The sequence below is a fragment of the Grus americana genome, chromosome 2, assembly GCF_028858705.1.
Source record: "Grus americana isolate bGruAme1 chromosome 2, bGruAme1.mat, whole genome shotgun sequence".
Lineage (NCBI taxonomy): Eukaryota > Metazoa > Chordata > Aves > Gruiformes > Gruidae > Grus > Grus americana.
In genome coordinates, this window is record NC_072853.1 from 155,610,235 (window position 1) to 155,622,512 (window position 12,278).

Genomic DNA, 12,278 nt, shown 5'->3' on the forward strand with positions numbered 1-12,278 from the left:
ATTTTCCAGGAACAGTCCGCCATCCCTGACAAAAGCGGTTACTACAGAGAAGTGGTGGGGCATTTGATGTGGCAATATAGCTTTCCAGACAGAACCTTATTAAAATTAATGAACCAAAAAAAAATTAAAGCACACAGGGCTTTTTTCTCTGCACATATTTGTAAATCAGCGGCCTTAGAGGGGTAAATTGGCTGATTATCCTAAATTGTGGTCAGTCCTTCTTAAAAGCCGCTGTGCTACTCTGCTGGTAGAGCACTGACATTTGGAGTAATCCTATATAATTTGTACTAATTTTTGCTACTTTTATAAATGACCTAGATGATACAGAGTTACAAACACACCTATCACGTCCAGGATGGGAAGTAACTCAGTGACTACCTCTACATAATCAGGGGCACACAGACTGAATTAGCTGTACGGTAGTGACAAGAAACGTATCCAAGGAACTCAACAGCTGTATTCCTTCCCTCCCCATTGGCACTGCCCATTCAGTACGCATGCTCCGGCATCCTTCACTGCCACCGCGAATGAACAGCCCTCTGCTCTAAATCAGGTGGTCTCTCTCTCCGGTTGGCACATCTGAATAACGCGGTGTAGTCCCAAGGGACTGACTGATTTTGCTTTGGGTTTTTTTAAGTTAGAACATGTTTTCATTTAAGGTTTTCAAGGTAAATTCGGCCCTGGCACATAATTAAAAAAATCCCAGTGGTATAAAATGGATATTTGAAGCTTTACTACTATGTATAGCTTGAAGAACATCGTTAGGGACTAAATTATATCTCCAAGTATCTCCACTACTTCATTCTTTCATTTTCTTTCATTTTGGGGCCTATTAAAATTTTTCCTAATGTTTATTATCCTCCACAGACTAGAATAAATTCCCTTCAACTCACATGCCATTCCTTCACTCCACCTGGCTGCTACTAGTGCCAGTAGTTTCTCTTCAGCCTGCGTTCCATGGAACAGTCTCCTAAACCACAGCATGTTATTGACTCACCGTTTCATTTTAATTCCTGATTAAAAATACACCAGGTGAAAACACTATGTCTGTTTACTTCACTCTACAGTCTTACCCATTCTTTTTCATCTTGGATTGACCTTTAGTTCTAATGACACTTTTTGTTACTTCAGATTACAATTTGTTAATACAGTTGTAACTTAGAACTAACACATCCAGTGATGCATCAATTTTCTTTTAAATGCCCATTGATAGTGGCCTAATCAAAGCCAGCATTTAATCAAGATATAACTTAAATAGCTTTCAGTGCACCATAGTCACATCTGTGCCATGGTTTTCTTTGATTTGGTTTATTTTTTTCCTACAGCAATAATCTTCATCCCACTCAACCAATCACAGACTGGCAGAAGCGCTGAAAACCTTACTCATCAACCAAAAATGCATTTTATTAAAGGACCTTTCCTTTTCTTTTTAATATAGCTTCTCCATCAATTTACATCAGCCATCCCCAGTTGCCCTTCACTGGGAGATGCTGCCCACCTGAAGATAACCATGCAAAACAAGATCCTTATGCTTCAAATTCCACATGGGCACAGTAAATCTCATCCAGTCTCTGACAAGCCCAGATCTCTCTTAAATGAAACACAGCTAAAAAGGGGCAAGTGTAAAATAGAAAGAGTGGACAGTTGCGTTCACTGTCACTACATTTGAAAATAAAATCTTCTCCAAAGAGGGAGCGGGTCAGTTAAGCAAACACTAAGGATTTACAGAGTTATGTTACCAGGTTATATTTGACTGGAGCCCACACCACATTTTAGGCCACAAAATATTTAACTTTACAGAACTAAAAGTAGGCCCCAGTAAAGTGTGTAATTCATTTACTTATGAGGGCTTTCTTTTCCTTCTGCACTTTTCTTCAGAGGATCTAGCTTTGGCCACCAGTAGACACAAACCGATCTGCACTATCTGTTGTCCGCAAGGCATTTTTGGATATATATTTATGTGTTTGGCCAGGTGAAGCCAAGTAAAGGATTACTGACTAAACCAAGTGAGCTTAGTTCTCTGGATTTAGATGTTTTGAGTTTTCAGCATTGGCTTGTTGTTCTAAACATAAAATAACTCTCTAATTGACCTGAGGCTTTTCTTTAATAGACACAGGAAAATGCAACCATGAACACCAGCTGTTTGTTTATGGAATCAACATATTAATAGTTTATGAGGGGCCGGGGACGGAAAGTTAAGACTGACATTTTCACACCTGCAATCACCAGCTCACAGAAGGCAGGAGGCAAAGAAACAAACTTTAAATACTTTAGTTGCCATCCGTAGGTGACTAGTAACAGATACAGAGAGAAGTGGGGAAATTGAACTAACAGGGTAGAGATTGTAATGGAAACACTGAAAATTATTAGTCCTTTAATAAAATAAATACATTAGGAGTGTGCTCTCCATGTGCTGGACACTCCTGTGGAAAGCTAACCACCACATTTTCCTGAAATTGTATTAAGACATCCATATCATTGGCACATCTAGTCTTACAGCTGGTGCTCTGATAGCGACACACAAATAAATATCTATGCTTAGGCAGAAGCAGGCACCAAAGACTGAACTTTTCCTGGGACAGGCCAGTCCAATGGTGCATGCCAGAAGCGTGCCTGCCATGGTGCACATCCCCAGGGTAGGGGCTGCTGTGTGGCCCCAGCACAGGGAGTGCAGGTGTCCACGCAGAGCCCCACTGCTATGACGGTCCTGTTCTACTTTGACACTGCAATGGGGAGCTCGATCTCAATGAGGGCCTCAGCTGTCCCTGCAAGGGACGAAGTAACTTTCCAGCCCTCCTGCTCGCTGGGAAAGCACAGGCCAGGAGACCTGCAGAGCATGCGGATTTCGCCTTGAAGCCTTGTGGGGAAGGCACCGGGGGGGGGGGGGGGGGGGGGGGGCGGTGTTCATGGGTCCCCTCCCGGTGAGACGCTACACCCGGACGCCGCCGAGGGCCCAGCCAGGCACAGGGCCCGAAGACTGCCCGGCAACCACGGCTCCCCGGGGGCAGGCCCAGCGCCGTGTAGGAGGTTTCTCCGGCCGGGGAGGGCCTGCCGCCCGCCCCCCGCCCCCCCCCCCCCCCCACGGCGGCCGCCTCACGGCGCGGGCGGCTCCGCAGCGCCCTCCGCGCCCGCCGACGGCACCGCAGCGCGCGGCTGCCCGCTCCCCTCCCCCACTCAGCTCCCTCGCGCGCAGCCGGCCCGCGAGCACACACCTCCCCTTCCGAAAAAGCAGCCGCTTCCCCGCTTTATATACCCTGCTAAAAATAGCCTGCCGCCGAGCTCGCCAATCAGGAGGAGGCGAATTTCGAATCGGACCAATGGCGGGAGCCGTCACGGCCAGGCTCGGTCACGCCAGGAGGAGCCGCGATGCCTGCCGCGCGGCGATTGGTCGGCTCTGACATCATTGGCACGCGGGGCGCGGAGTGCGTGGCGGAGATTGGGCCGCGGCGGCAGGCGGCGTAATGGGATCACGCGGGGCGGGGGCGGGCGCGGGGGGCGGGGGCGGCGGCGCGGCCGGGCAGAGCTTTGAATAGGGAAGTTTTGCAGGGGGTTACATTTGCAGTCAGCGCCGTGTTTGCAAATATTGAGTCCGCTCCTGCGCAAGTGTCCTCCGCCGGCCGCGGGAGGGGAGAGCCGCCGCGGCCGCCTCGGGAGACGTCCTGCCTTGCTGTGCAATTAAACTTTGCATGAAACTTTGGGTCTTTTTTCCTCCCTAAGCTCCTCAAGGAATTAATATATACCTATCTCTATATACAATTCTTTATTTTTATTTTTATTTTTTTTTTCTCTGGAGGAAGGGGGGGGGCTTGGAAACTGAGAGCAGAGGTTTGACACCCCCCCGCACACACCCCTCGACCCCTGCACATAAAGGAGGCATCTGTATTTTTGGTAACCAGCACTGACTTTGTTGTTGCAACTTGAGACATGGATGTTCTCCCAATGTGCAGCATCTTCCAGGAACTCCAGATTGTGCACGACACGGGTTACTTCTCAGCCTTGCCGTCCCTGGAGGAATATTGGCAACAGGTAAACGAGGATGTCGATGTTGTTGTTATTGTTGTCGGGGTGGTTTTTTTTAAGGATGAGCGGATTTAACAAAAAAAAGGCAAAAAAAAAAAAAAAAGCCCAAGTGTCAGCAACGAGTTTGGGGAGAACTAAGCACAAATATGTAGAGATGTTTTGAAGCAGGTGTTTCGGTTTTAAATAAGACGGCTGTTTCGGGGAAGAGTCCCGAGGTGCACGTAAGGAGCTGCGCATCTCCGTCTGCCGTGTACCGCGCGGCCCGCGGGGCTGTCAGCCCAGCTCAGCCCAGCGCAGCCCGGCCGCTCCGCGCCCCGCTCCGCGCCCCGCTCCCTCCACACCGAGTGCTGGCAAAAGTTTTGCGCTTGTACCAGGTCCAAGCTCCACAGCTGGGTCTTGTCATCCGAGCTGCCTGCCTTGGCCAAGGGCTGCTTTTCTCCCCTTGCTGTGTTGTTTTTGGTTGGTTTTTTAATTATTTTTTTTCTTGGCAATGGTAGGGGAAAAAAAAACCACCCGAACTACAGGGGAGTGTATGTACACATGCACACATATCTGTGCGTGTGCACACATCTATGTATATAATGTAGCTGTTTCCCAGCGCAGGGAGCTGTGCAGAGTCCGTGAGTTGTCAGTCATATGACAGCGATCCCCTGGTGCTAATTACCTCGGTCGGGAAGGAGGAAGAGCGGAGGCTTCTTCCCTTTAATGGACATATTTTGTTGCGCTTTTTTTCCCCTTTTTTTCCCCCTCTTTTTTTTTTGTTTGTTTGTTTTTCTCTCCCTAATTTGATCCGGGATGGCAGGAGCTGCGGTGGCCGCTGACATTTTCGCGTTACCCCGGGGGGGCCGGGGCCGCTGGCTCCGCTCCCCAGCCGGGCGCTGCTCAGCCCGGTGAGCAGATCAAATACCTGCTGCCTTTCCAGAAGGACGAAACCTTTCCGAGAAGGTTGCGATGCAAAGCGTTACAACCTTCGCATGCTTACTAACTGTATGCCATGCTTTTTTTTTCTTTTTTTTCTTTTTTTTTTTCTTTTTTTTTTTCTTTTCCCTCCCCCCTTTCCCCTTTCAAAGAGGCGGCTTCATAGTACGTGATTGAAATGGAGCTAAGTAGTTTCCTTCAGGCATTTGGGTTTTTGGCGAAGGGCCAGCCCTCGTTCCCAGTAGCCTTCAGAGGCATTTAAACTCCGAGAGAGCTTCACTCCGGTCCCCATTACTAATTACCTAATGAGGAATTTAAATTAGCTGGGAATATGAAAGTTTAACAAGATCTTACTAAATGCCTTTTTTTACCTGTTTTCATGGAAAATCACTACACTATTGTGTTGTCCCTGTCGAAACCTTTTTTGTTTTTAACGTGCATTGCAAACTAGTCACCTAATTATAGACAAATACATAAATATTGTGTGCATCAGTGGGTTTGGTTTTGGGGCTGTTTGGTGGGGGGGGGGGGAGTTGTGTTTTTCCTGGTTTTGCCCACATTCCTAGCCTGGCCAGAACATCTGACCCAGTTTACTGGAGCAGTACTGGGGGAGAACGGCGGCTGCTCCCGTGGCAGCTCCGCTCTTGGACAGATGGGAAGGGGCTGTGAGGGGAATGTCTGGCATTTGGGATCAGGTTTTGCTACCGGGCTTGGAAGAGATGATCTTGCTAAAATGAGTAGAGTTTGGTATGGAAACTTGGTGTGTCCATTTTCTGTGTAATGCTTCCATATGGATCCTTTCCTATAGTGGAAAGAATTATCAGCTTGTTGCCATAACAGTTCATACCCCCTTTCTTTTTTTTTTGTTCTGTGAAAATGGCTAGAAAGTCAGCAGGGTGAATTGAAATTGAAAACCGCAGTTTCACCCATTTAGGGTGGTTTTGTTTTTTGTTTTGTTTTGTTTCATGGAGTGGAGGGGAATGCAGTTGCGGGGGGGGGGGGAGGTTGTCCATGTACTGTTGCATGTATATTTGAGCAGAGTACTTTCTTGGCAGATGGTCAGGGTTTTAAAAGGAAGTCTCCTTTGGCATTGCGTGAAAGAAAGAGAGATGACTCATACAGTTGCACTCTTGGCCAGGAGATAAAGTTCTTGTTCATTGTGGGACTCCCAGCAGGACCTCAGAGTAATTTCCCCTTTTGCATCCTATAGAATAGGACATTTCTATTCTGGAAGTTTTTTCTCCCCTCTCCTCTGTTGTTGAAGTTCCCCGTGTTCCTCCAAACACGCACGGGAGCAATTGGAGTTATGTGGCATGCATGCAAGTACGCTTGGAAATGACATTCTTTGAAAGTCGAGTGTGCTGCGTTCTCATGCACAGGAAATGGGAGGATGTCTGCTGCTCCATTGATGTCCCCAGAAGACGGACCCGCAGCTCCGCAGCCATGCTGAAATGTGGCTTTGTTTTCTGACACAGCGTTTGGGTTTTAACTGCGTGTCAGAGCACATTGTGTTCGGTTGGGTCCTTTCAGCCTCCTGTTTGTGAGAGAGAGATACAAAACAACTTGAAATTAGACGAGGCGCGAGAGCAAAGTGTAATTATTTGTTGTGGTTCTTTATGGTCCTTTTCAACGTCAGCCTACTGAAAACACAGATTTTATGATGAGAGTGATGATAATTTGACTGACTCATTAGAATGCTATTTTGGAAACCAAAGCTGACTTGCACCTTCAGCTGTGCGTTTGAACTCCTGCCCAGGTCTCGAAAACTGATTTCTTTTCATCGTAACAGTCACCTAGTTACGGCTGGAGGAGCCTTTAATTTGTTTTGAACCTAGAAACCTCAAATCGAACGTACTACAATCCTGCTTGCTTTTTGAAGTGTAAAATACAATTGGGTTTATTTTTAAGCAAGCTTGTAACTTTTCTCTTTTTTTCTTCCTTCTCTTTCACCTAGACATGTTTGGAGCTGGAACGGTATCTTCAAAGTGAGCCCTGCTATGTTTCTGCATCTGAAATCAAATTTGATAGCCAAGAGGATCTCTGGACCAAAATTATTCTGGCACGTGAGAAAAAGGAGGAATCTGAACTGAAGAACACGTGTGTCCCAAAAGAGGACAATCTTACTAGTCAGAACTTAGAGACCAACAGTTTGAATTCTGACGTGAGCAGCGAATCTTCAGACAGCTCTGAGGAGCTCTCACCCACGACAAAGTTTACCTCTGACCCTATAAGCGATGTTTTAGCCAGTTCAGGAAACTTGAGTTCGTCTGTCACTTCCACTCCCCCTTCATCTCCTGAGCTGAGCAAGGAGCCTTCTTCCCAGCTATGGAATTGTACGCCGGGTGAGTTGCATTCACCGGGAAAAATTCGTACTGGTACCGCTGGAAAGACTGCAGAAAAAGGTACACCCGCCAATGGGGACACCTCGCCAGATGGCAGAAGGCGCGTTCACAGGTGTCATTTTAACGGTTGCAGGAAAGTTTACACCAAAAGTTCACATCTGAAAGCACATCAGCGCACTCATACAGGTTAGTAACCGTATGTTTATTAAGAGTTGGCAAGTACTGTAGGGAATACCCCTGACTGGTGGTGGTGTCACAGCGTTACACAATCACTGGGTGGGAGCCCAGGTTTGGAGAGATGATGTAATAGCAGTAGAGGCTTACCAGCATGGACGACATCACTTCCTCATTCTCTTCGTAAGCGAGCTGAAGCCAAGACAGTTGGCAGTAGATTAGTCCACTGTCATAGCGAATAGCAGCCATTCGTCTAAATAGGCAATAGTTGGGAAGCTGCAGTGGCATGCGGTCTTCAGGAGCAAAGTTCTAGCCAAAGTAGACGCTAGACCTTTGTGGATGTTTATTTCTAAAACAGAAGCGAGCTGAGACGTCCTTACAAAAAAAGGAACATCATTTCCAAAAATCGGTCAGATCACTAAATGCTGTACGAGCTTGTTTTCATGGTTCGGTCTACATCAGCTCTATTCAATCGGACGTCCCAAGGCCTTGATTATATAAAGTGTAGCTATAGCTGTAAACCATTTAACAGTTTTGTGTGCCATCGTTATCAGCAAAAATCTTGGGAAGCCACAGAGTGTTGTGGTCCTTCTAATGTATCTGCCTAATTTGACTTACAAATGTATGATTTACTGTACAATTTCATCCCAAAATACTGAGCAACAGCATTTTATTGTTATGGAATGTGAACTAAAAATAACAATCCTGTGTGTTATTGGGAAAGAAAGTGAGGAAGATACACACTTCAGGGCTTTTATAAATATTTTATGGTTGAAGTAGCGTGCTGATTTGCTTGTTTGAGCATTATTATTTGACATCTTTTTATGACAGCAGTTAGATATGTAGAGCTGTGCCTTGGCTCAATAGTCATCGTTCACGCGAGGAATTGACCTGGCGTTCTTGGTGTGCCAATCCAAAGATCTATATGTTTGGGTTTTGGTTTGTTTTTTGGTTGGTTTTTTTTCGTTTTTTCCCCAAGATGTGGAAAGAGAATTCAAGGAAAAGAACCTATTTTGACTTGTGAGCTCAGCATTTTGTGGCTTTTATGGGAAGTCTGAGCAAGCTCAGATGCTCCCATTGTCATGCAGAAGTCAGATAAAACAAGATTATTTCAAGAGGAAAGAACAACTTCCACTGAAACCGTGGTGGTTGAGCAGACATAAATAGCTGCCAGCCTCAGAAGTATTGCAGAACTGTTGTCCTGGTGCAGTCTGGCTGAGAACGTTCCTGTGAATAGAAGTGGTATTTCTTGAATGCTGAAATAGCAGTGTTCAAAGTGGTGTGCAGGCTTTTCCAAGAATATGTGGCTCAGCAGAAAGGAGGTTGCATGTTATGCAGATGAGTGAGTGACAGAGGACTTTGATGCAATACGGTAGCCTAATTGCATTTTGGAGCCTAGCTGTGCTGCTGTCTTTAATCACCTTTATGAGGAGAATGGTACCTGTTTGGGAGTAAGCCTGCCATTACGGATGAACAGGAATGGTAGAAGGTTGGATTTCTTTGTTTCCTGTGAGCCTGTTTAATCGCTTTTTTTTTTTAATAAGAATGAGATTATTTGATGTGCTGTGCAGCAAAATAATTAAGTAGGAATCGTGTGGATGAATTTTGCAAGCCTTCTTTGCCTACGTGTTCTGAAGCATTCAGATAGGTTATATAAAATCGGTTGTCTTTGGGGGACGGAGGACGTTTACATAGAAAATGAATGGGATAGCACCTATCTTTCTTTGAATGAAGTCATGACTAACGTCTAATCTGCTTTCTTTGTAGGGGAAAAGCCTTACAGATGTTCATGGGAAGGGTGTGAGTGGCGTTTTGCAAGAAGTGATGAATTAACCAGACACTTCAGAAAGCACACTGGTGCCAAGCCTTTTAAATGTAGTCACTGTGACAGGTATGTGACTGAAATGCACCTTTTTAAATAGTTATTTTTAATGCTTGTTGGAAAGTGAGTCTAGGCTGCCTTTCACATATGAAGGAATCATTTAGGAACACAACCGTGTCTGGTATTTTTAGGGGATTGCTGTATATTTAGACTGGAAAAAAACCTTCCATTTTACTAATCACGGGGCTGTGGTTTGGAGCCTGATGTTGTAGATGAGTCTTGAGAAGTCCCTGGTGTTACCACCCATCAGCAGAGCTCCTGGGTACCCACAGACACCTTGAGTGCTCCGGTGTATCCAGGGAATGCCAAATCCCTCCTCCACCGGCCATGTTTCGGAGTAGCAGAGCAAGGCGGGATGCCTCAGCCACGCGTACCGCGTGCCAGTGACCATGGGCTAACGCGCAACCTGACTCTTGCCTTGCAGGTGTTTTTCCAGGTCTGACCACCTGGCCCTTCACATGAAGAGACACCTCTGAGTGGGTCAAGAGGTGAATCCTGCGGGCTAAGAGGCGTCAAGGTTGAAGAGCCTTGAGCGGAGGGATGCGTGTTCCAGCCAAAGCATGCCATTTTGCACCCTACCCAGTTGCCTCCAGGACCTCACTTCCTTGAAGGTCTTTTGAGGGCTAATAAGTCATGTAAGAAACGGCATAGCAACCGCGGTGCGTGATGTTTGGGATTTCCTGGACTCATACACTGGTATCTAACCTTCTGAGTGGCTCCTAAGCCTTTGCCGTGAGCATGTGCACTGAGAATGTTAATGATTGGGCGACTGTATGCGATGAGGATCTCTTGATGACTGTATGCTGAGGCACATTTTTTTTCTTGTGGTTGTTTTATAACTGTAAGAGAAAAAAAATAGTCTGAATGTCTTGTATGTGAGGAATATCTCGTGAGATGGGACGACCACCAATCATTTCCAAGGGGTGGGGGGAGGGGTGTCTGCACCTTTTTAGAGGGAAAACGAGAGGGAAAAGGGGGGAATAAAAAGAGTCAGGATGCCAGAATGGAGATGGGGGACCTCCCCGTTCCTGTGTGAGAGGAGCTTTAGGTGTCTGGTGCAGCTATTAAACGTGCAATGTGTCAAGTAGCTTGTTTTACTTGCTACAGAGCTCATTTGTAATCCATTGTATAAGCTGTGTATTTACAAATGTAACACAACTATAACTTTTCATTATAATACAAAGGTTATTGCATGGTTCTGGGGAACTATATGCTTTTCCATTCTTTAATCAGGACTGCAGTTTTGATTCCAGTTAAGAGCAGCTAAAATACAATTGGTCTAATGTTACATAATGTATGGAACATGAATAATTTTTTCTGTTGGGTGGATAAAACCACTATTGGTTAGAAACTGATTTTTCTCATGCAGCTAATTTTTCTCTTATTTATGCCTTGAGGACTAACTTCTGGTTTTCTAGCTGTTAATGCACTGTTGACCTTAATAATGGTGCCTTATGCAAGTGACCTTCTCTTGTAGGGGGTCTTATACAGGGGTATGGGTGATGCATGCTTTATTAAGGCTCTCTTTTCACCTGGCATTGTACTGTATCAAATGTATAATATGAGGGGAAAAAAAGGTTACTTCCAGGGTCCTCCTTCACAAAGACAAATATAGAGAAAAGTCGTTCATGTCAGTACAGTATTTGTTTAACTTAGACAATTTGACTGTGTTACAGTATAATGCATATGCCAATTGAATACCTGACCAGTTCTGCCACCTTGAGACTTTTTTTATATTGACCTTGCACAACAACTGTGTATATACACACCCCAACTGTACTTAATATGTCAAGTTTTCATACATATTAAAGATACAGAAGTATTAAAAGATGTATTTGCTTAAAAGGCACAAGTTTCACATCTATATATCTAGCTATCTGTTGGTCATACAGAAAGAAATTATATTACTTTTTTTTTTAAAAGTGGGCAGAAAAATAATTGTGTATGTATATTTGTGTGTACAGTCTGTGTATGTGTGTATATATATAGATAATATATAAATATTTTTTTTAAAAGGAAAAAAATTAGAACACATAGCTAGAAAATGCCACAGCCCATCAAAATATTCCCTCTCCCCCCTGCAATACGGTCATTAAGGAGACAAAGAAATGAAAGATACAGTTAATTAAAATCTGGCATTTTTAGAGGCTTTACCTTTAGCTTAATGGTATGCTAAAGGCTTTGTTGGCATTCAGTCCTTCTCAGACTGCTGACTGTGTTTTGTAGTTATTAGGTTGTCTGGAATAGCGTATCTGTGGCCATTTAAGAATGATATGAACCGAATATTGGCATGCTAAAAGAATATTAGCTGTGTGCAGATGAAGTACGCTCGGGTTTTGGCCTTCCAGCTTACTGGAGGACCTCTGAGTGAGCTAGTCGTTGTGGTGGTTGAGCTCTAATTTTACATAGTTCAGCTGAAATAAAGACTGTTTTTTCCTAGAGTAGAAATAGTCTGTCCAAAAGCAGTATTTTTCTTTTTTTTTTTTTAAAACCAGCTCACTACAGTCGATGCAATGAAACACGTGACCTGTTTCTTTTTCTATTTATTCTTGGTCTTGCTTACTATGCTAATATTTTGGTATATCTTCCTGGCAATGTATGTAGATAAGTGGTTTAAAAAAAAGTATATGCAAGTGATCTGGTTCTAAGGAACACACAGGCTTAAATCATTCTCATTTAATTTTTGGTTTAAATTGCCTGAAAATGCACTTTTTTTTTTTCTTCCCCGAAACAAACAAAATTTCCTAGAAAATGGATTTCTGTGTAGGGTTGGGTTTTGTTGTATTTTTAACTCCTTGTTTGCTTTGTCCTTGGCTTAGCCATAATTCTTATAAACAAGAAAGTAAGCAAAAGCAAAAACAAACAAACAAAAAACCAACCCCAAACAAAAAAAAAATTAAACTTGCACTGGCTTGTCTCAATTGTGAAATACCATCAGACTT

General features: G+C 44.5%; 1 protein-coding gene across 1 annotated transcript; it reads left to right on the plus strand.

The window, feature by feature from the left end:
- The first annotated feature begins 3,545 nt into the window (after positions 1-3,545).
- KLF6 (KLF transcription factor 6) lies at positions 3,546-11,866 on the plus strand. The gene is made up of 4 exons (XM_054817345.1): positions 3,546-4,026; positions 6,893-7,466; positions 9,222-9,345; positions 9,761-11,866. Exons 1-4 carry the CDS (start codon positions 3,925-3,927, stop codon positions 9,810-9,812), a joined length of 852 nt encoding a protein of 283 aa, XP_054673320.1. The 5' UTR covers positions 3,546-3,924; the 3' UTR covers positions 9,813-11,866.
- The last annotated feature ends 412 nt before the right edge of the window (positions 11,867-12,278 follow it).